Source organism: Oncorhynchus kisutch, linkage group LG8 (genome assembly GCF_002021735.2).
Source record: "Oncorhynchus kisutch isolate 150728-3 linkage group LG8, Okis_V2, whole genome shotgun sequence".
NCBI classification, from domain to species: Eukaryota; Metazoa; Chordata; class Actinopteri; order Salmoniformes; family Salmonidae; genus Oncorhynchus; species Oncorhynchus kisutch.
Window position 1 is genome coordinate 39,954,040 of NC_034181.2, and position 25,070 is coordinate 39,979,109.

At 44.5% G+C, this 25,070-nt stretch overlaps 1 protein-coding gene across 5 annotated transcripts in view; it reads right to left on the reverse strand.

Moving 5' to 3' along the window:
* The window catches only part of LOC109895679 (protein prune homolog 2), a 49,445-nt gene that overhangs the window by 10,559 nt on the left and 13,816 nt on the right, over window positions 1–25,070 (reverse strand). For 2 of the 5 annotated variants that reach the window (XM_020488532.2, XM_031830336.1), the window contains exons 5-12: window positions 23,943–24,095; window positions 22,809–22,903; window positions 10,700–10,858; window positions 4,675–8,750; window positions 4,174–4,224; window positions 3,558–4,031; window positions 676–746; window positions 59–262 (exon numbers count right to left, since the gene is read on the reverse strand). In XM_020488532.2, the coding sequence (XP_020344121.2) occupies window positions 59–262; window positions 676–746; window positions 3,558–4,031; window positions 4,174–4,224; window positions 4,675–8,750; window positions 10,700–10,858; window positions 22,809–22,903; window positions 23,943–24,095 (5,283 nt within the window). Of the gene's footprint in view, window positions 1–58; window positions 263–675; window positions 747–1,184; window positions 3,052–3,557; window positions 4,032–4,173; window positions 4,225–4,674; window positions 8,751–10,699; window positions 10,859–22,808; window positions 22,904–23,942; window positions 24,096–25,070 lie in introns of those variants that run through there. The other 3 variants (XM_020489575.2, XM_020489574.2, XM_031830337.1) reach the window with 2 other exon arrangements.

Below are 25,070 nucleotides of genomic sequence, written 5' to 3' on the forward strand. Positions count from 1 at the left end.
ATGTGTGTGTACAATGAGCTCGTGCGTGTGTGTATATGCATGTGTGTGTGTGTCTCACCTATTCCGTTGAACTCCAGGGAGTCGGCCTCGTCAGGTGTGTCCAGCTCGTCCACGTTGATGTCCAGATCGTCGCCCGTATCCAAGGCGTCGTCAGAGAGGAGGGATCCCTCGCTGCGGTCCAGAGACACGTTCATGGGCGGGGCCACCAGCTTCTTCCTGGGTGGGATACTGGCCCCATTCAGCTCCAGAGAGGAAGGGGGATCTAAGGAAAATGTTCACAATGTGTTAGGGATATGACTCTCTGTATGCAAATTAATATTTCCTCATAAGTTCTTGAATTCATGATCATTAAACGGTGATACAAGCCCAATTGACATCATTAAAATAAATAGCATTAGTGGAGAGAAGAGATAGCAATATCTTTAGAGACAGTGATACACTACAATGACTAGGAGATGAGATATGACCTCTTATTTGAGTGTAAATCTATATACCACAAATTGGTAGCAGGATACTAGTGGCGTTTGTTGTAGCATAGATAACCCATGTCCCACTCGCTCCATTGGTCAAGAGAAAGTATTTCGACCCACAGATCAATGACAACCGTGACTCTGCACAGATGCACTTTTTTTTTCTTGTGTGTGTCGAAAAAGGGCGTGCATGCGTGTGCATCACCTGGTCTGTTTTCCAACCCATCTGTGTGGTCTTTATTTGAGGCCATCATCCCAGGATCGTCTGAAGCAGGCCTACCCCAAACATACACAAGCATCCAGTCATGACTAAAACAACCATGGTCTCTTCTCAATTGAGGAATTAAAAAAAAAAAACATTCAAGAAAATGAGTTTGACACAATTCAATAGATGAACATACACTTCTAATAATTTGTTTGTGAATACTTGACCACGAAGCATCACTAAATGCATGTGGACCAGGGACAATACAACCTATTTTTATTTGCCTCCAAGCCGCACCCCCAGACCCTGATTAGCATAACTCCCATTAACAATGGGGAGTTAGACAAAGACTCACACGCACTCACGCATGCACACACTTTCCAACACACCCAGCTTTCCCAACAATGGGACGAAAATATACTAACAACTAACCAATTGCTTCTAATCTAAAGAGAGTTGTTGTTGGTGGTGGTGCCATTCTCTCCAACAAAGATGCTCTACAAACTCACCTCTTCCCAGACAACCAGGTGATCTCGGTGCTGCTCTCCTGTCAACTGGGATGCCACACACTTTTCTCTCTCTTCCCCAACTCTTGTTGTTTAAAAAAAAATATATTTCACACTTTGCTTCTCTTTCTGGCTGTTCTGATTATTTTCTTTCTCTTTCAGCATAAGAGGCTCGGTCCCTCATTCGCCATATTGGAGTCATGTGACCTCCCTCTGAATCTTAATGAGAGCTGATCAGCTATCGCAGAGTGTAGAGCATGTCAAAATCAACACAAATTAAGTATAAAATATATTAAGCTATGTTTAGTTACATTTGTCCACTACTCGTTCTAAAATTAGACTCCATGTCGGCCTCCAAAAAACCCCAGTTAAAAAACAAGATTGTCACTACGAAAACTTAATTGTCAAAAATACATTGGATGTATTTAGAAGTTAGTTTCCACCCTTTCTCATAAACAGTACAGCAAACAGAACTCAATCACAATTATTCAACTCACACACAAATAGGGGGAGGGGTCATATTTATCCCCCGGTAACCAAAGAGGGGAGGAGTCATTACAATTACAAAGAGGGGTGACAAGGCAAGACAAACATCCACAACCCACTGGGCACACACCGGTTGAATCAACGTTGAATACACGTTAAATTTACATCTGTGCCCAGTGGGAATGCAACTGGGGCAGAGAAAAAAACACACACAGACACACACACACCAAAAAACAGAGTAAACACTTCATAACAGAGCAACCTAAAGTTCCTCTCACTGAAACTGCTCTCCATTGGAAACACTGCCTATTCAAGGGAGTGTACATCTGAACATAGAATGTAGGCTACATTTTACACATAGCATATTGGAATTGGCATGTGTAGATGCAAAGTGTGTAGATATAATAAATACTCTGTAGTAGGAAATGACATGTAGCCCATTCTGGAGCATAGATTGGAATGGAGCCAACTCCATTGCTTGGGAGCGCATCCACATTAATGGGACAGTTGCCAAGCAACAGAGTTCAGGACTTCCTAATAAGTGGCCCATCCCACAGAGGAATTTGTGTGTGAGTGAGTGAGTGAGAGAGAGAGAGAGAGAGTGTTTGAGTGAAGTACACACACATGCAGTTGAATACTTTGGCAAGCTGGTTCCACAGTGAAACCTTGAGATGCAAATAACCCCCCCAAAATGTTTTAAGGAAATAGAAATGCTTGGAGGTCCTTATGCAATATAATTCAATTAAAAGCATGTGTGGATCAAGACAAACGGATCTGAATAAACACACATAGGGCTGGTTTCCTGGACACAGATTAAGCCACATTCTATACTAAAAAGCAATGGAAATTCTACATTTCAATTGTGAGGTTATGAGTAAGTAATCATTTTTGAGTAATAATTCTGGAATAACCAGTCTGGATATTCAAATATGATGCCCTGGGCTACACTAAACAGTGAGCTGCTTCTATCACTCACAACACACACACACACACACACACACACACATTATGCAATGGGAATCAAATAGATTAAACTGATCTATTACTGATCCTGCATCATGGAAAACCAATAAAACACCAACATGTCAATTTGGGGGCGCTGACACAGTCTCAAAAACACATACATGTAAACACAGTAGGGGGAATTGCCAGGGACCTCGCGATACTTAGGTGCCGATACGATACGTACTGCGATTCTCATGATTCTATATGTATTGCAATTTGATACCGTGATTTTATTGCGATTCAATGTTCCAAACATATTGCTCACCATAAGTCTGCTGCAAAGGGACAAGATAGCATGAGAAAACCAGTTTTAATCAGTCATGGAAATAAAAGTCCTGAAAACAAATTGGCTCCCTTTTTAAAAAGAAAATGGAGAACAAGCTATGGAATGAATACTGGAGTTTTGGTGCAGGTACAGCCAACTAGCGTAAAAATAATATTGGTATATTTTCAAAACAATGCGATATATCGTAAAAAATTATATCCCGATATGTAAATGTGTGCAAATACATTTTTTTTACCCCATCACTGCCATCACAGTCCCAAACATACACCTTGACTCAGGACTCCAACCACACACTATCACACTGTTGTCCTATAGGTTCAGTATGGACCTGTACTGCACTCCTGTGGTAATACACAATACGGCAGCTCAATGTCTCCAGTCTATTCTAATCTAGTCAATAATCTTAGTCAATAAAATGATGAATTAGATACTGAATACTTGAGAGATTCTCAAAAGACAACATAATATTTGAACACAGATCTGTTCAAATTTTGGAATTGTAAGAACCTGGTCCTAGATATGTTTGTACTCCTATGGTCATTTTCATGCCAACCAAGACGGAACAAACAGATCTAGGAGGAGGCAAGTAAATAACTTACCTGGAGAGTAGAACGTGGGAATAGTCATCAGGAACAAAATGGGTCTGCTCTTCAGTCTCATAACAGGTATGGTCTTCAAGAAGATACTTAGCGTTGCCCGTGAGGTCATATGGCTCTTCAGGAGTCCTGGAGTGGTCTTGACCTTCAGCCTCCCACTGGGCCTGGCCTTCACTGTCATAATGGCTACAGTCATCAGACCGGCCTTGGCCATTGCCTTCAGTATGGTAGTAGTAGGAATTAGTAGTATGTCCTTTAGCCTCATAGTGTTGGCTGAGGAGATCATCTCTCGCCTCTTCAGCACAGTCACGGGTTTGGTAGGAGGCATGGTCTTCAGTCTGTTCAGTGTGGTGGTCAGTGTGTCCGTATCCATACTGGGTGGAACTGTCGTTGGATTGGTCCTGGCTCGCTGTCCACTGGTGAGGAACCCCCTCGCTGGCTCGCTGGTTCCAAGACTGGGATGCAACATCTTCAAGTCTGAAGGGGGGGGGGGGGGGGGGGTGTACAAAACAGATGACAAAAACATATCAAACATGTAATAATCACTGACTATCAGTCATTCTCATGTCCACTAAAGAGTGAAAAATACTGGTTAGAAATCACAGATTCTCACACACACCTTGTGTGAGACAGAGGGGAGCTGGCTCCATTGGCTGTGGTGGGGATACAGCTGTAATGAGGCAGGTAATGCATATTTAATGAGGCGTAAACAGATTTCTAAACACACCCAGGGCTGAGATCAAAGTCTGGCGCAACACCACACACACACACACACACTGATCCCTTGTTTCATCTTCAAAAGCTCTGATCATGTCGGAGAAGGGTGTGAGGCAACACGGGTGCAGTATCCACTCTCTTTCCCCCTCCACCCACCCCATTCTTCTCTCACATAGTACACACCGTCTCACTCTCCTGAGAGCTTTTAACTCAGCTTGCACGGTCTGTGCTACTTTACAAATACCCAGCAGCTGTTTAGAGACCCGTACACACTCAGAAACCCATAGAAAAGGCAGGATAGCCTAAGGGCAAACACAAGGAAGCATAATATACACAAAGAAACACCATAACTCTCATTTATGTAAAGAATTGTACGGTGTGCTACTTTATAGATATTACTTACCCCAGGTAGGATGAGTCCGTTTCTTCAAAATCATCTCCACCACCTCCCATTTTATGATTGACTAACAGGTCTTCAAGGCCCTGTGAAGGTCTTCGGGGTTGATTTCTCATTGGTTGCTCAGCTGCAAATTCAACCTGATTCTGCGAGAACCTTTCCATCATTGACTGTGCTGTCAGTCTATCACCATCCTCTGAGAAATGACCTCCACTCAGGTGCTCACTATTCTCCAGTAGCTCAGCGGTAGGCCCAGGGTTTGGTGCATGGGCGTGGCTGTGTATCACCTCACATACTCCTTTCTCCATCTCCTCACCTGTGTCCCAACTGGGAGGGTTCATGCCAAACTCCTCCTCCTCCTTGTCCATGAGGTCGCCTGAGAACGGAAGCCCCACCTCTTGGACAGGAGAGGGACCACCTGATAGGTTCTCGGGAGTGCCCATCAATGAGCTGTCCCCCAATGGGGACTGTGAGCTGTCTGTGAGGGGGAGGGGAGACTGGGGGATGGCGTGATGCCGCTGCTGGTCGCCTTGTTCCCTCGGCAGAGAGCCCCAGCCCTGGCTCCGTTGAGAGGGAGATGGGGGGACGGAGGGGGAGAGCCCGCCCTCGTCCGAGTCCTCCAGAGAGATCTGAGAGTGGACGTAGACCTCCTCCCTGGCTTTGAGGAAGTGTTGTTCTGCTGGGTATCTCAGGGAGGCGCTGCTGCTTTTTACGACTCTGGCATTCGTCTGGCCATCATAGCTGTCATCATCCAAGTCCGAACTACCGAGGCCCGCTACTCTCATCTCTGACTGGTGGAGGCTTGGCCGATTGGTATCCGATTGGCCGCAGCCGCTTATCTCTGTGGTTACTTGGATTTGAGGGCTAACAAGATAAGAGGCGGCTGTTTCGGAGTACCTTTGGTTGGTTGTGTGCGAGCTTTGACAGAAGCCAATCCCATTTGCGTTGGCTTGGGTAGAGTGGTCTTCATCTGTGGGAATAGGCGAAATAGGATTGTCACCTGCGTCTGAGCAGAATGGGCTGTGGATATCTATGTGTGTTCGATCACGCCTATTTAGCTCATTTTTGTCTTGGTGATGTCTGTGAGTGGCTGTCCCGGATTGGAGTAAAGTAGCCGCATAAGAGAGCATGCTATATGTCTCTAAGGATCTAGACCCCTTCCTGCTGCCAATATCAGTGTCTCTGGTTACATTCCTCTCTCTATAATCATCCTTGCTCTCTCTATCACTCTCTCTGACTGTCCCCGACACGATGATGTAGTCCATCTCCAGGCCTGATGAGGATTCGCCATCTGAGTTGGACCTGACATCCTCGCTGCTCCCGGGAGGAAAGCTATCTGGGCTGGGCTTGAGCCTGTCTTTTTCCCCTGAGCTGGAGCTCAGTGACATAGGAACACTATGGATGCTATCTTCCATATGATGAGGTCCCCCATCCGGATAGATCACCTTAGTAGTCCATTGGAGGGATGATGCGCCATTTGGTGGTGATTCAGAATCACCGGCTTTTAAAACAGGGGTTGATAGGTGGTCCCAACTGTCAAGCTTTGGGGATGCAGAGGGCTGAGTCTGGGTTGTGGCTGGGTCTTTCCATGTCTGGTCAAAGTTTAACTCAGTGACTGGCTCCTCCCCGTGACTCAGAGGTAAGGTGTCATCCTCTGTGGGGGAGGAGCCATCATCCACCAGCACAAATGGGGAATGGCTACTCAGGTCCTCTGTCCAATCGGGGCCCTCAGATGCCTCAGATCCCTGCCCTCTGTTGTCATACTCGCTCTTCACAGAGGGCCCCCCTGGAACTGGAAGCATCCCATTTCTGGTCCCGTGGCCCAGTCCAGAGGTTCCGTCGAACAGGAACACCTGTCTGCCAGTGGAAGTCAACTGTTCAATGCCTGTCGTTGTTGACCCGCTACAATCACTGTTGGACGTCTGATGTTCAGTGGTGCTTCCACTTGATTCTGGCTTTAGCACTGCTATAAAAGGGCTGGACTGACCTTGGATCAGCTCAGTAGTGTCTGCTCTAGGGCTGGCCTGGAGATCAGGGGAGGAGGGCTGACTCCAGATGCCTCCTCCTCCTACGTTATCATACTCAGAGGTAGACATCACCATGTTTGGGGCGGGGATGAGCATGTCCCCCAACATTTGATCCTGTGTAATTTGATTCTCTGTCATCATGTGATCATCATGCCCTGATTGGGGACATAGTTTTCCCTCGTCTCCATTGATGACTATCTGAACTCTCTGGGCCTGCCTCTTTACATTCTCTTGCAGTTGTGAGGCTTCTTCAGAATATCTTCCCTCCCCCTCATGTTGCCTTAGGTCTGTCCCAGGCTCCGCCTCCCAGGGCTCCATGCCAGCAAGCTCCTCCCTCCCAGTCCCAGCGACCTCCGGACTGGTTGCCATGGAAGCACTGTCTTCCTGTATGGTGGTGTTCCACATGTCCATCCCCTCACTAGACACACCCAGTGGACTCTCCAAGGATGTTCCCAGCGCAGGGAGCCCGCAGGAGTCCGACCGCTCGGATAGATCGGCCATGTCTGGGGTAGTGAGTGTGGATTGGCTGTCTTCGTGGATTGTCATGTTCCATAGGTCCAGAGACTCTGGGTAGGACAGGGTCGTGACACTGGTGGCGCTGGTCGCACTGTCCGATTTGAGAAATCCCTTCTGGGCTGAGTAGGTCCAGAAGTCCAGCTCTGTGGCCTTCCTGACTAGACCATCCTCTTCTTCCTTCGAGGTCTCTGGCGTGAGAGGGGCCAGAGATGCTCGCTTTTTTCCTACCACAGAAGAGCGTGCACGTGATGTGACTTTGAGGAGCTTCCCTTCTCCGTTCTCTTCGTCCGGAGGAGTGAGCTGCAGATCGTCCAGTGTCACCGGCTGCCATGGTTCTGTGAAACCTGAGTCAGGGTTCCAGGTGTCGTAGGGTTCTATGTACTCATTCACAAGAGTGAGCTGTCTCTCCACTGGTTTGGAACAGACATCCTTCTCTTCTCGCAGCTTAGTGTTTCTCACATCTCCTTCTCCTCCTCCACCTCCGCTGCCCTCGTCCTCTCTCAGTCCCTCCAGATCAATGTCAGGGTTAGGACAATCTGTGCAGACATACCCAGCCTCTGTCAGGCTCCACGTGTTGGCTTCATCCGAGGTGGAGCCTTTCGTATCCAAGGCAAAGTCATCCCAGGCCTCTGACGAGGATACGCTCTCTTTGTGCTGCAGCCCGTTGATTCTCTCAGCGACGTCCTCTGGAAAGAAGCGGACCTCTGTGCCACTGTGAGTGCTGCTACCCACAAGGCTGTTGACAGGAGTGGGAGGGACCCTGTTCATGCTCTGGTCCATCAGAGCTCCTCCCCCAATCAAGTCGCTTCCTACCAATCCTCCATGCCCAGCTGACGAATCAGGGGTGTAGAAATCCACCATGCTCAGCTCATCAAACTCAGACAGGCTGGAGCTGCCATGGCCTCCTGTACCTCGAGAGGAGTGCAGCACTGCATCTTCTGCAGGTGGAGACGAGTTACTGCAGTGCAGTGGGTCAAAGCTGAACAGCTCAAGGTTTTCGCCGCTCCTGTTCCTGCTTGAGTGTCTCCTCTCATGCGGGATGGGGGACAGAGAGGGGAACCCGAGCGCCGGGTTGAGGAGGAATCCCCCAGCCATCGCCTCGGCTACCGGGCTGTCATCACTTAGGAACACGGAGCTCTCCTTGGAGGAGCGGCTGCTACGGATGGTTGCCAGGCCGCTGTCCGGGCTCACCAGGTCAGCACCCACATCACCAGGCATCGCCACGGCAATGGGGCCCTCGGGCCTCTCCACGTCAGAGCCGTACATGTCGGTGAAGCCCGAGGAGCCCTGGGACAGTGGGGCGCTGCCCGCCACACCCTCCGTGGAGGAGGTCCTGCTAGTGGGAGGGCAGGCTAACAAGCAGCACCGGCGCTCCATGAACTCCTTGAGGAGCTCCATGACCAGGGGTCCCAGACCTCGAGGTGAGTCTGCCAGGGTCTTGTGGTGGTAGAGCTGCAGGGACCCTTGGGAGCCCTGGGGACAGTCCACAGGCTCCAGCCTAAGAGAGGAGCTCACTGACTCCTCCAGCTCACAGCAGATCTGGAACAGAACCGGAACAAGTGGAATGACAGCATGGTATAAAAAATGCTTTGGCAGAGCCAAGGACAAAATTACATCTGTTCCATTTTGATGTTATTTCAACAAAAATGTTCAATACAAGTGATTCACTTTTTCACTTTCAAATGTCAATGTTTTATATGATTTCCAACATATACACAAACACATTGGCAGTGTATCTGTTTACTAGGTGATTGGTGTGCATATCTCTCTATTAAGTTATGTTTGCGTTAGTCTCTCTGGTAGGTAATGTGTGTACACAGAGCCATCAGAAAGTATTCATACCCCTTGACTTATTCCACATTTTGTTGTGTTACAGCTTGAATTCAAAACAGATTCAAAAAGTCATTCTCACCCATCTACACACAATACCCTGAAATGACAAAGTGAAAACATTGTTTTGTTATTTTAGAAAATGAAATACAGATATATCTCAATTACATAAGTCTTTCCATAAGTCTGAGTCAATACTTTGTAGAAGCACCTTTGGCGGTGATTACAGTTTTGAGCCATCTTGGGTATGTCTATCAGCTTTGCACATCTGGATTTGGGGATTCTCTCCCGTTCTTCCTTGCAGATTTTCTCAAGCTCTGTTAAGTTAGATGAGGAGCGGCGGTGAACAGCAATCTTCAAGTCTATCTACAGATTTTCAATGGGATTCAAGTCTGGGCTTTGGCTGGGCCACTCAAGGACATTCACATTGTTGTTTAGAAACCATTACAACGTTGCTTTGGCTGTATGCTTGGGGTCATTGTCCTGTTGGAACGTAAATCTTCGTCCCAGTCTAAGGTTGTTTGCACTCTGAAGCAGGTTCTCATCAAGGATTCACCTGTATTTGGCGTCATTCATTGTTCCCTCTGAAAAGCATCCCCATAGCATGATGCTGCCACCACCATGCTTCATGGTAGGGATGGTGTTAGACAGGTGTTTTTTCCCCAGACATAGCGCTTTGCATTCAGGCCATTGCCCTCTCATCAGACCACAGAATCTTTTGCCTTATGATCTCAGAGTCTTTCAAGTATCTTTTTGCAAACTCCAGGGGTTTTGTCATGCCTTTTTCTCAGGAGTGGATTCCGTCTGGCCAATTCTCCCATCTCAGCCATTAGGTTCTTGGCCACCTCCCTGACCAAGGTCCTTCTTGCCTGGTTATTCAGTTTGGACAGACAGCCAGCTCTAGGCGGAGTCTGGGTAGCCTCATATGTTTTCAATTTCCCAATGATGGAGGCCACTGTGCTCTTTGAAACTTTCAACACTTTAGAAATTGTTTTATATATTCCCCAGATATATGCCTCATCACAATTCTCTCTCAGAAATTTACAGACAGTTCCTTGGATTTCATGGTATAGTTTCTGCTCTGGCATGCACTGTCAACTGTTGGACCTTTTAATATAGACAGGTGTGTTTATTTCTAAATCATGTCCAAACAATTGAATTGGCCACAGGTGGACTCCAATCAAGTTGTAGTGACATCTCAAGGATGAGCAAAGGAAATTGGATGCACCTGAGCTCATTTTGGAGTGTCATAGCAAAGGGGCGTGAATAATTATGTAAATGAGATATTTCCGTATTTCATTTTGAATACATTTGCTAAAATTTCTAAAAACATGTTTTCACTTTGTCATTATGGGGTATTGTGTGTAGATGGGTGAGAAAAAAGATCTGTTCCATCCATTTTGAATTCAGGCTGTAACACAACAACATGTGGAATAAGTCATACCCCTTGAGTGCTTTCTGAAGGCAATGTATGTCTCTATTATGGGATGTGTGTATATGTGTGTACTAGATGACTCGTAATAATGTCCGGAATGTATTTGATACCATTCCATTAATTCCGCTCCAGCCATTACCACAAGCCCGTTCTGCCCAATTTAGGTGCCAACAACCTCCTGTGTTATCTATCTCGCGCAGCCTGATGTAAAAAGAACACGTACCTGGTTGAGAATGTCAGAGTTTTCGGAGTACACTGCCACCTGCTGGCGTGGATGGCGAGGGTCACTCTGGCGAGATGAGACTATGACAAGACTCTCATAACCATGGTGATGACAGAAGGACTTCAACTCCCCAACCAGGCCATGGCGAGCATTCCAGTCCTAGGTTGTCATATGAAAATACCAAAGATATGTGTTAGGTTTCGTATCTGCTATATTTTGATAGATACTCTTATTTTCATATATATTTACACATACAGTATGTACAGATATTCCGAGTTTTATAGTTATGGTCTACTCGAGGTATTGACTTTGTCATAACATTTATTTGAGATATTGACTTTTGTCACCATTTTGTAGCACTTAAAAAAACTGACCTCCACTTAAACTGACATAAAAACTTTTTGGTTCAGTCTCATTTTGTGCATCGAGTCAAAAGTGCTTTTAATAATGCCTTTGTCTGTTTTTATGAGAGACGAAGCAGTCAGAGCACAGAGAGGGGTAAAGAGACATTTGATGATTTATTGTTTGAAAATTAACTGTTTGCTCTTAACACATCCAACATTCCCAGCTTATGGTAATTCTCTGACAGCCCCGGTGATTGATGGAGAGAAAGTTGCATTAATTAATGGTTTTGTTTGTCAAGAGAGCTTGTTTTTTTCCCCCATCTATGTTTTTTTTCTTCTCTTCAATGATTAACAACAACGCTATGGCATCCCTAATTTCTAAGACAATGTTTATTAAAAAAAAAGTGTAAAAAAGTGTTACAGTTTAAAACAAATAGCGAGATTAATCACTTCATTTGTTGTATGATGGTTGTTTGTTTTTACAATGGCGTATAAGTTAACACACTTGTATTATTTTAGATAACACCCCTGCAACAAAAAAACTATGTCAATATAACTTTGAATAAAACAGGGAAATTGTCAACCAATTTAAAAAAACACTACTTTAAATCAAATATAAAGAGAAAAAGATTACATGAATTTAATAGATTTTTGAAAATGACCAAATATTGTTTAAATAAGTATTGTCATTGCATGAAAGATATGTGTAAAGAAACTCAGTCTGGCATAACAATTTAGACTGGAGAGAAACTGTTATAATGTGTCCTGAGACACAGGAAGCAGTTTATAAAATGTAACTATTTTAACACAGTATAGGAAGTGACTAGCTAATGCACATGTGCACAGTCTTGGCATTCTCTCAATGAGTTGCATGAGGTAGTCCCCTTGAATGCATTTCAATTAACAGGTGTGCCTTGTTAAAAGTTCATTTGTGGAATTTCTTTCCTTCTTGATGTGTAAGGGGGGTACACAGAAGATAGCCCTATTTGGTTTTTTAAAAAGTCCATATTATGGCAAGAACAGCTCAAATAAGCAAAGAGAAACGACAGTTCATCATTACTTTAAACCAGCAAGAGCTATGATGAAACTTTTTCTCGTGAGGACCGCCACAGGAAAGGAAGACCCAGAGTTACCTCTGCTGTAGAGGATAAGTTCATTAGAGTTAACTGCACCTCAGAAATTGCAGCCCAAATAAATGCTTCAAAGTTCAAGTAACAGACACATCTCAACTTCAACCGTTCAGAGGAGACTGCGTGAATCAAGCCTTCATGGTCAAATTGCTGCAAACAAACCACTACTAAAGGACACCAATAAGAAGAAGAGACTTGCTTGGTGCCAAGAAACACAAGCAAATGGACATTAGACCGGTGGAAATCTGTCCTTTGGTCTGATGAGTCCAAATATGAGATTTTTGCTTCCAACCGCTGTGTCTTTGAGAGACGCAGAGTGTGGTTCCCACTGTGAAGCTTGGAGGAGGAGGTGTGATAGTGTGGGGGTGCTTTGCTTGTGACACTGTTGGTGATTTATTTAGAATTCAAGGCACACTTAACCAGCATGATTACCACAGTATTCTGCAGCGATATGCCATCCCTTCTGGTTTGCGCTTAGTGGGACTATCATTTGATTTTCAACAGGACAATGACCCAAACACACCTCCAGGCTGTGTAAAGGCTATTTTACCAAGAAGGAGAGTGATGGAGTGCTGCATCAGATGACCTGGCCTCCACAATCACCCGACCTCAACTCAATTGAGATGGTTTGGGACGAGTTGGACCGCAGAGTGAAGGAAAAGCAGCCAACAAGTGCTCAGCATATGTGGGAACTCCTTCCTGTTGGAAAAGCATTCCAGGTGAAGCTGGTTGAGCGAATGCCAAGATTGTGCAAAGCTGTCATCAAGGCAAAGGGTGGCTACTTTGAAGAATGTAAAATATATTTTGATTTGTTCAACACTTTTTTGATTACGACATGATTCCATATATGTAATTTCATAGATTTGATGTCTTCACAATTATTCTACAATGTAGAAAATAGTCAAAATAAAGAAAAAGCCTTGAATGAGTAGGTGTGTCCAAACTTTTGACTGGTACTTTCTATGTGTATGTTTGTGCAAGTGTGTGTGTGCGCGCACCTGAGCTAGTGTGTGTGTACGCGAATGTGTGTCATGAGTTGTGTGGTCTGTGCCTGTGCCTGTGTGGGGTGCGGAAGGCCCAGTAGTAGTGATGGATGGCTGCTGTAGGCATGGTGTTGCCCAGGCTGAGTCAATATTAACCTGCGTGGATGAGGGCCACATGGATTCTCTCTCAGCTCTCCCCCTGCACAATATGGCTGCTGTCAGGGAGAGCCCCATCAATCTGCTCACACACAACTGTCACCCCGGCGACACAGTCATTTTTCACCAGTGATATCCTGATGAGTGCAATGAGGCCTCCCCAGCTTTGTTAAAAACACACATATTCACTCACTCACACAGGCAAAAACACACACACACACAAATGCGCGAACACATACTTTATATGAACACACACGTGCGATTGAGCGGCACGCACAGTGTATATTACATGACCACACTCTACTCGTGAATACAATTACGCAAACAGTGATACCGATATGTGCACACACACACACACACACACACACACACACACACACACACACACACACACACACACCACACACACACACACACACACACACACACACACACACACATGAAAAATAGAGAGAAAGTGAAGCACAAATCTTCCAGATAACACGCAGAGCCACAGTCTGTCTACCATTTGTTTGTAACATGAGTCAACACCCCCCCCCCCCCCGACATCCCCCCCATCCCCAGCCCCCCAACATCCCCCCCATACCCAGCCCCCCCAACATCCCCAAATCAGCTACAATTTCACTTACTGGGTCACGAATAGAGTACATTTTGTACATCCCTTTGATATTTTAAGTTGAAATTGTGCACCAATACTGACATTTTAAAGTCTGCTATATTACATAAAGTGTTCTGAACACAGAATTGTTTTTTTTATCAATAAAAAGCCTTACATGAGTAAAAACATCTGCATTTTGATATGTCCCTCGTCATGTTTTTTCCGACCTAGGAAAATGTTAACCCACTTTTAACCCCAAAATGTCTCCAACCTTTTCACCATCATTGTAAAGCTCTAGTTAAGTCGTTGCTTTGACAGTCATTTCTGAAGATGATGATTTATTTCATGTGATAAGTGATCCATCTGTCCCTCATGTTAAGGTCAACCCTGTTATGTGAACTGAACTCTCAAAACATTGAACACATAATCATCAAATCAGTGTGAACGCAGGTGAGCTGGTTCTACTCTTCTTGCCCATTTTCTGGTGTTTTGTGGCGGAAAACAGAGCAGGTTGAGCATAAAACATCAACTCTTGTTACCAATAGACAGACAGGCTAAAAATGTTAACAATAAAGTATTTTTTTGTGAAGCTTGCATTCAATTGCCCCTCCCTGTTGCACATAACACACTTCCATTCCCCCTGTCAAAAAAGGGATTTATGTCCGATTTAAAATCAACCCTGTTACAGTCAACCCTGTTACTGTAATGGGACTTTATTGGCACTTACTATGGTACGATCTTGAGATGAGAAAACACGTTTTTTTAAGACAAAATGTTAAAATTAGTTTAAATGAATCTTGTCTGCTTTTTTTTTAACAAATTACACTGCCAAAAATATTTTCTATTCGTGGAAAGACCCTACTAACCTCAGGATAGCATTGCCTAAAAGCACAGACCACATCTTCTAAACTTTCCATCTACGTCTGAGTTACTTCTTAAGAGCCCCCCCCATGAAGATTCACCCCCACCTTCCTCAGTCATTCCACCTATTCAAACCACTGTATGAGCCTCTTGCTTTCCTCCCCTCCCTTTACCCCACCCCACTAATGTAGAGGATCAAATATGTCTCAATAAAAACACTTGAATACTATTCATATCATTACAAATAATGAATATTTTGGTCAATGTAACTAGATTAACAAGTTGAACATGGGAGGTCTAGCCATACATAGCTAATGCCTTTCCTTCTTTCTCTTGATAATCTGTTCCTTCTCTCTGTGTTCAACTCACTCCCTTCCTCTCTTCTTCTCAGATTCTCTGCCTCTTAGCTTCCCTTTATTCTCTAGTCTATTCTCTCTCCCCCCTCCCTCCCACCTCTTTCTCTCTCTCCCTCCCTCTTCTTTCCCTCCCTCCCTCCCTCCCTCCCTCCCTCCCTCCCTCCCTCCCTCCCTCCCTCCCTCCCTCCCTCCCTCCCTCCCTCCCTCCCTCCCTCCCTCCCTCCCCCCTCTTTCTCTCCCTCCCTCCCTCCCTCCTCTTACTGTCTAGTTGTGTTTGCTCCACAGGTAGCAAGTCTTTAGTGGCTCCTCCAAGTTCTCCAACCTGCCATCATTATGCAGAATAGCCTTAGGTATAAACTTGTGCTCCATAACTCACGCCCTACGCGTGTAAATTCCCATACAAACACAGTCAAAGCAAAACACATTTCCTGCTGTCGACAACATCTCTGGCAAAGAATTAATCAACCGTTCATCCATTTAGGCTCTTTGCATACCCTTTCTGTCAGAAACACGATGCTCAGAGAGCTCCGGCACTCTTCTGAGGCGATCGTTTCGTTGCCCTGATGAATCCATCAAGCTAGGTTTGATTTATACGTCTGTCTGTGATCACAGCAGTACAGCTACAGCAAATGGAGTGGCAAGGAGCGAGCTGACACCATCCGCTCCACACACACAACTCTGTGGAACTTTGGGAGACAGCCTGGATGGGGGTAGAGGGGGGAGGGGGGGGGGGGGGGGGGGGGGGGGGGTAAAAGTTTGACACACGACATACGCATGAATGTCTACCGCATATTCTGCTCCGTGTCCTTGATTAACCCAACAAGGGAAAAGTTTGGGGCTGTAATCTACAGATGCATTTTTTTGGTTTACTTGTCCACCATTGGCCTTTTTGCCCAAAGCAACTCAAAGGGAGGGCTATGTCTCAAACAATGGCACAATGAGTCTAGTGAGCAAGCCGTGACCACATACTTACAAACATTAAAACACGGAAGCATACACTAAAACTAAAAGTATAGTCATTTGGTCATATCATATCTCTAAAGCAAGCATAGGGTGCTTATGAAATAGGCTACACTCCTTGTCTTTTCAAAGACCGATGTGACTGGTGTCCTGGTCAGGCTTCATCTAATCTCTCGTGACAGACTGTCACACAGTAGCTAGCTAGCACGAGATTTGGTTGCGGTTTCTGACATTAGGCCTGATCTGACATGGCGCTCCTTCCTGATTCATCATCCACAGACCTTACAGGCCACCGTACTGGATGTCTGTCGTTTTGCAAGTTCCGACCCAACTTTGGTATTTTGTGATTAGTTTGTTGTTTATTTTTACTTTATTTTCACGAAATGTATCCGTAATTTTTTTCTTACAACCGACAAAAACTTTTGAACATCAGATCAGCAGTTACTTAACTCAATTGCGGACTCAACTTCGACTCATCTGCCCTGGGCTCTCTCTCTAATTCTCGGGCTAGCCAAAAGGAAATGCCAGAGGCAAGAGGGGGATCCTGGTGAGATTAAGCAAAGAACCGGCCACCTCTTCCCTCCATTCTACTGGCTCATGTACAGTCACTCGATAACAAGATGGATGACGTCTGATCGCAAATTGCTACCCAATCGGACTCTCGAAATTGCAACATTCTTTGCTTTTCTGAAACATGGCTCTTGAACAAGATGCCCCCCATGGCTATCCAACTCAATGGATTCTCCATTCACAGGACAGTGACAGGACAGTGGAGTCGGGCAAAAAGAGGGGGGGAGGGGTTTGCCTCTACATCAACTGGTGTGCTAACTCCAGTGTGGTGGAAGTATCGCGAGCACGCCCCATCCACATCAAGTTCCTCGGTGTCCAAATCACCAAAGACTTAAAATGGTCCGAACAAACATGCACAGTCGTGAAGAAGACGCAATAACAATTCTTCCCCTACAGGGGTTTGAAAAAGTTTGGCATGGGCCCTCAAATCCTCAAAAGGTTCTACAGCTGTACCGTTGAAAGCATTTTGGCTGGCTGTGTCACTGCCTGGCATGGCAATAGCACCGACCTCGATCGCATGGCGCTACAAAGGGGCCATGCTCCCTGCCATCCAGGGCTTCTATTTCAGGTGGTGTGTATTTATTGTCTCTATGCACACTCACAGGGCACTACACATTCACACTCACTCCATCATCTGCTCACTCACACATAAGCACATACATTTATACTGACTCTACACACACACCCACTCACATACAAGCTGCTGCTACTCTGTTTATCTTACATCCTGATGCCTAGTCACCTTACCCCCTGTACATATCTACCTCCATCACTTCAGTACCCCCTGGACATTGTAAAGATGGTATTGTAACTGACCCTGTATAAAGTACGCTTCCAAACTTATTGTGTTCTTCATATTCCTTCTTATTTCTCGTGTTTGTTTTTCTAGTATTACATTGTTATTGATCATTGCATTGTTGGGCTTTGAGTTTGCAAGAAAGGCTGTACTTTACTTGTGCATGTGACATTAAAACTTGAAACTTGGGCCCTATTTCACAAAGCATCTCATAGTAGTAGTGCAGATCTAGGATCCCCCCCCCCCCCCGTCCATTTAGTCACATTCATTACAATCTAAAAGACAATTTATCATAGATCAGCACTCCTAATCTGAGACGCTTTATGAAAACGGGCCCTGGAGGCTCTGTCTGTTTGGGGGGGGTAGAGATGTCTGGGTCCCAAACTGACACCATCACCTGCTTGACCTAAAGGAGAGATGAGGAAGGAGGGAGAAGAGAGAGAGGGAGAAGGAAGGAGAGAGAAGGAGAGGGAGGAAGAGAGAGAGGCCTACTCTTCAATCTTAGTCCCTGGGAGGGCCGCCCTGCACCTGCTATCCCTCATCCCATCTCATCAGAAAGGCATTTAGAGCTCCGTGACTGCAGGCCCATAATTAGCACGGATAATTATTTGCAAGGGGTGCTGGGTAAAACTGGCCTGGCATAAACAAACAGGAGGGCTCGGAGACGGATGACAAACAACATTAACATACCCTCTAACCCAGTCAAACACAATGATGATACACAGGAACACAAACACAAAACACTGACATAAAATACCCAACTACAAACATAGCACACAATCTTTGCACCCAGCTAAAATGGCAGGTAAAACCACGACAAAATAAATGTCTAACTCACATTCAAACAAACTGGCATGTCTACACAAACACACACACACACACTCTCTCTCTCTCTCATGAATATGGTAACGTCTCTATGCACGTGGCTGCAGGCTTCTATCTCTCCTACAGTTCATCAACTCCCCAGCACGCCGACGCCAACCAACGCTTCATCTGCCGCGGCTAATTACCGGGCTTGCCGTTAGCTTAGCAGAAAACACCAAGACCCTGCATCTCCTAATATTTGTCAGCCTTCCATTTGTTCTGTTTAGGCATATTCTTTTAAAATGTTAACCAATGAAAAATAAACATGTTGACAATGAAAAACTATGTGGCATGTATTAGCTTGGGTCCAACATTATTGCCACCCTTGATAAATATGATATAAAAAGACTATGAAATAAATCATTCAAATACTGAGCTATACTGTATTATTTTATACTAATATAATTGCTCAGAGAGAGAGATTGTGTTGATAAATAATATGATTTATTTTTTAAGATGGGGTGCCAATAATTATGAAACCTGTTTTCAATCCTCTGGCAAACTCCCCTTGCGAGGATACCGTCACTGAGCCTCTTTCCAGATTGTAGACAAATTTTGGTCTAAGCTTATCGACTGCCTTCTTCAATTCAAACCACAGGTGTAGATGGCGAATGCAAAATGTTGATTGGTCAATTAACTATTTCTTTGTGGATGTTGATGTGTGCATGGGGATATGTCTTGTCGATCTGGAGACTTGGTGAACCTAAGATACAACCAAGTTCTGTAATTCTCCAACTTTGGCCTCTGGCTTTTTCTTTGCCTCCCGAACTATCTTCCTCACTGTGCATGGGGACAAGATACACTTGCGTCCAATACCAGGCAAGTTTACCACTGTTCTAGCGGTTTTAAACTTCGTAGGTGTTGCCCTAATAGTGGTAAGTGGTATATATTCTTCTTCTTTTTTTAACCCATTGTCTTATCAAGGTCAACAACCATGTCTATTTTCGTTTGCGAGCTCTTGGACTTTTCCCATGGTGATGGATGACAAAGGGATTTTACATGTGTGTTACCTCATTTTTATACCCCAGTGAAACAGGAAGCCATGGAAGGCCACTATGCAGTTCCTTAAACTGAGATTAAAAAATAGAATATTACTGCAGATTCTTTTACTTTATTTACAAGAATCTTTTGACTCCGTCCTATCTTTATGAGAAAAAAGATTACTTGTTAAACGAAATCTCTTTCTCTGAATAATTGTATTTCTCTACATACAATATAGCTCTATATTTGGTTTCTTTTATATAATCTTTTTTTGATCATTTTGGACCCGACTGTAACTTCTCTCAAAGGAAGAAAAACATTAAGATGTCATAAAATGTGCCTTTAAGTCAGGGGTATAAAACCGTGGGTCCGCGGAGGTACTGCAGGGGGTCCCTGAAAATATTGTAAATAAAATGATAATAATAATAATTAAACACGTTTTTTTACATTTCTTGGCTAACCCCTGTTAAAAATTGTTAAACAGCTGCTCTTATCAACAATGTGTTTGGAGTTACCTTTATAGTTAATAAGCTATGTTGTTATAAGTATAATGTGGGGAGGTAAACAATTATGAAAAACTATCTACCAAATCTATTATTTTACAAATGTTGATTACTTCTCCTTGCCATTATCATTTACCTGATATGTATGATGGGGGTCCCTGGGTTGCCGGTTGGCCTGGGAGGAGTCTCTGGTCAAGAAAAGGTTGAAGACCCCTGTTTTAAGTATTACTTGTAGGATAATGGAAGCTGGTTTTGTTTTGATATTTGTGTAAGGAAAGAACGTTTAGGAACGTTCTACTCTACAAAACTTGGAACTTGGTTAAACTGGATTAAACGTGTATAAGTTACCGAAATGTAACTTATACAAGTAACTTCATTACTACAGAAGAGAAAGTGGAAAAGAGAGAGAGAGAAAGAGATAAAGAGAGAGAGAGAGTGATCCAGATGGCTCAATCACCCTGAAGAGTGGGAGAAATCGCTATTTGTTTTTCCACCAAAGAAGATTAGCAACAAGTCAATTTGCTAAATAATAAATAAATGCTCCCATTTTGGTAAATGGGTTTTTGTGAAAGTTAGAGGCACTTAGGGCTGATTGCCTCGCTTTGCTTACACTGAGTCAGAGAAGCACAGAGACTACATTCACAGAGACTGCATTCACAGAGACGAACATACAGTCACGGCAATACCTAGAAACACAGACACAGTCGGTACCACTTTACTTGGATAGTCCCAAATAGATGGTTTGTAGATGTTCAGTAGATGGTCAACTAACTGAACAACATCTTAATTAACTATCCACTAGCCCTAACTCTACCCTAATTTAACCTTAACCCCAACCTTAACCCCAACCCTAACTTAACCCTAACTTAACCCTAACTTAACTCTAACCCCTGTAACTCCTAACCTAACCCTAGACAGCTGCTGCACGTCAACAGAGTCGCCCTCATTGATAGTTGGTTGATAGTTGGTTGATAGTTTGAGCATCTGTAGATCATCTATAGGGGACTATCCAAATAAAGTGTGACCAACACGGATCCATTGGTAGAGTGCTACAGACAGGGACACAGACACAGAGACAGGTGTACAGATGTCTGAATGATAATAATGTATTACTAATCTAGACCCACCAGAGACAGAGACAGTGGATTGGAACGGTCTTCCTTATGGATTGATATCCGTCTCGCTAACCCCTACTTCCTCACTCTCTTCTATACAACACTGTCGCACGACATACAGGCAGACTGATGTATATTTGTCCATGTATCTATCCACATAAGTACTTATACCCAACACACTCTGGGGCTTACTCTTGTGCTAACAAGACAATCAGCGCTACAAATCGCTTCCACAGCACTGGTAAAAATCCCCAATCCCTCTCTCTTTACCCACCCACCCACACACATGCACAAAGATAAACACACACACTAAAGAACAGGCACACACACACACACTCCATTATGGGCTAATTGAATCTAATTTATTTAGTTTTTGAAACGCATTTAAGGCAAACCTAAATGATGTGCTTAGCGTTTTGTTCTTCTCAAACACAATTAAAAAATAATATATAAATATATACATACTGCAAATGACATGCATATAACGGATTCATTTGGAGCCCTCGCAGGTCATTAGTAACCCACCATGACGCTGCTGAGTCGCGCGTCCGCTGGCTCCACCGCCGCCCCTGGCCATTTATTCTATATTAAGTCCCTAATGGGCCCTCTCCTTGGGCTGGTAAAATATGCACAGAAGTCCAGCGCACAAAGCCATTCAAATGAACGGTTATTTATTCGCTAAACGAGGATATGATGTTTAATGTTCCTTAGACGTAGGTAGTTCCGGGGGAGGCAGAGCTACCCCTACAGCTATAGACATCATTTATTTTACACATACCCTAATATCGCACGCCAGGCAGCAGGGGAGAAAAATGGCTTTGGAAAAGAAAAAGATATAAAGAAATAATAAATGAATTGGAGAGACACATTAGAAGTTGCAGTGGAGAGAGAGCAGGGAGGGATACAAAAGCACAAACACGCGGGTGTCTGGAAGCACCCTCTATGTGTGTGTGAGAGAGAGAGAGAGAGAGAGAGAGAGAGAGAGAGAGAGACAGAGAGAGACAGAGAGAGAGAGAGAGACAGAGAGAGACAGAGAGAGACAGAGAGAGAGAGAGAGACAGAGAGAGACAGAGAGAGACAGAGAGACAGAGAGAGACAGAGAGAGACAGAGAGAGAGAGAGAGACAGAGAGAGAGAGACAGAGAGAGACAGAGAGAGACAGAGAGAGAGAGAGAGAGAGAGAGAGACAGAGAGAGACAGAGAGAGAGAGAGAGACAGAGAGAGAGAGAGAGACAGAGAGAGACAGAGAGAGAGAGAGAGAGAGAGACAGAGAGAGACAGAGAGAGACAGAGACACAGAGAGACAGAGCGAGAGAGAGAGAGGGAGGGAGGGAGCGAGAGAGAGAGAGACAGAGAGAGACAGAGAGAGAAATAGAGATAGAGAAGGTCTCGAGCCAAGCTCCCTTGTGGCTTTTAGTTTCCACAGTAAGAAGTGGAAGTGGTTTAGACAGGTAGGGGTTTAAAATGCAGAGCCCAGTGTGGTGCACCTGGCTGTGACACACGTATTTAGGCTCCTATTTCCATAACATCTCAATGCAAAAGAACACAGAGGGTCCCATAAAAACGCAAAAGTCTGTGTCATTAAAAGTTGCCATAAAAAGTTTAGGATTAAGTCAAATGGGGAAAGAAATACTGAAATGCTCTACCTGACACCAAATGAAAGTTTTGGCTTCTTTGTTGTGTCATCACTTCTATTTTAAAAGCACTATAGCTACAACTTTTTGCTTCGGACTCCTTCGGCTTGCCAGTCAAGTTGTATTAGAGCATTGTTTGCATTACATTTTATTACACAATTTTACTGTAAACACACAAGAACTATATCAGGCTAACCAAATGGTAAAATGTGTTTATTTTCCTTTTCTAGTTTTGTTTTGCTAATGACCTTTGATCTTACCTCCAGATCTACTGGCACAGTGGTGAAAGACATGGTCAGCTCCCCATCAGAGAACTCCTTCAGCTCCTTCAGAAACATCTGCTCTATGTCCAAACCTGTCACACACACGCACACGCACACACACACAATGTATAGATTGCAAGGTTTGGGGTCAATTCCACAAATTCCAACAAATGTCTGCTCCCTGTAATACCACTAATTCAATTCAATTACCGATATTCTCCTGCAACGAGGACACACACACACACACACACATACTTTTCACCAATAGGAGTACACGTTTGGAAGAAGTAAATAGTAATTGAAGCCGCCTAATATTAATTAGAAATACACTGTATGTGTAATGTCACTGTTAAATTCACAGGCAGTCCAGTTATACTGCAGATACAAATATATCGATACAAATGTGAAATTATTTTTAAAAAACCTGAGTGTACAAAACATCCTAACATTGAATAGCACCCCCTTTTGCCCTCAGAACAGCCTCAATTTCGCCAGGGCATGGACTCTACAAGGTGTTGAAAGCGTTCCACAGGGATACTGGCCCATGTTGACCCCAATGCTTCCCACAGTTGTGTCAAGTTGGCTGGATGTCCTTTGGGTGGTGGACCATTCTTGATACACAAGGGAAACTGTTGAGCGTGAAAAACCCAGCAGCATTGCAGTTCTTGACACACTCAAACCGGTGCGCCTGGCACCTACTACCATACCCCCGTTCGAAGGCACTTAAATATTTTGTGTTGTTGCCCATTCACCCTCTGGAACGGTACACAGACACAATCCATGACAGTTGACTCAAGGCTTAAAAATCTTTTAACCGGTCTCCTCCCCTTCATCTACACAGATTGAAGTGGATTTAACAAGTGACATCAATAAGGGATCATAGCTTTCACCTGGAGTCACCTGGTCAGTCTGTCATGGAAAGAGCAGGTTTTTGTACACTCAGTGTATACAAAGTACATGTCATTGAATTCATGTTTATTCAATTCTGAATTCCAACTATATCTTTTACAATTTCCCAAACAGCCTAACTCCAATTCAAGTCCAACTCCATTGCCCTAATTCAATTGTCCACTTCATGAGTTACATCGCCGCAGGCAGGCAGACACAATCCAGCCAGCTGCAAACACACACCTTGAAACTGGGCCTCGCCAGCGTTAGGACCGGTTGTGACATCATAGGGGGAGATGCTGCTTCTCTCTTCCAATGGCCTCAGCAGCTCCTCCAGGTCCACCGAGCAGTGGCCAACTTGGATCCACATCACCTCTGACTGTAGCCGCAGGGCCTCTGAGAAAACACACACAGGCTGCATCAAAAACAAACCGATAGTCAGTCATTAGTGTTATATTAGACCATGTCGTCCTATTATGTTTGTAAATGGCACTGAAACCACCCGGGGGAGAAATGTACAGGCTGCAAATATCTCAGGGACACTGCATCAAGACCATCATATCATACAGAGGTACTCTCACAAAGTGATGTCAGTGACATCAGTTCAACTCATCCCACTCAGGAGCTGTTGGGTGGTGCTGTGCTCCGTAAAGCACAGCACCCTTGACTGTATGTGAATGGACAACGCCGTCGATGACCACACGCCGTTCATTCCTATGTGACGACTCAACGGCACAGTTGAAGCTCGGGAAGTCGGTTTCAGCTTGCTAAGATGGCGTCTCATGCGGGGGATTCTCAAGACATTACATGCGTAGTTTGAGCCACTCGGGGGAAGTGACGTTGCAGATTAGCTCAGTGCTGCCTCTTCTTGAAGGCTGACCGGGGTACTGCAGGCTGCCAGTAGCAGCGAAATCATCCTAATAACCTTTTTCTGTGTGCAATTTTAATGGTTCAAGGACATACATTTGGTGTAATCGAAGCAATTATTGGTACCATGATTGTCTCCTAATGTTTTATTTATTTACACAAATATTGCCCTAGAAGATTGGCATTTTACCTTTCACTATAACTGGGATATCCTGCTTTCTGAAAACAACAGCCTGCAGTACCTCGGTCGGCCTTGAAATTCATGGCTTCAATGAGAGGGGGCAGTTGTTCTCTCCTCCACAGAACACGTACACACACACACACACACACACACACACACACATAATCCGGTAAATCACAGCTAAGACATAGGGATACGCAATGGAGAACAACAAGATTGCTTGCTTGGTTGCTTGTTTGTTTGACTGATTTATTGGCAGGGGGAAGAACACACACACACACCATGCACTCATGCATGCACACACGCACACACCTGCCATGTCA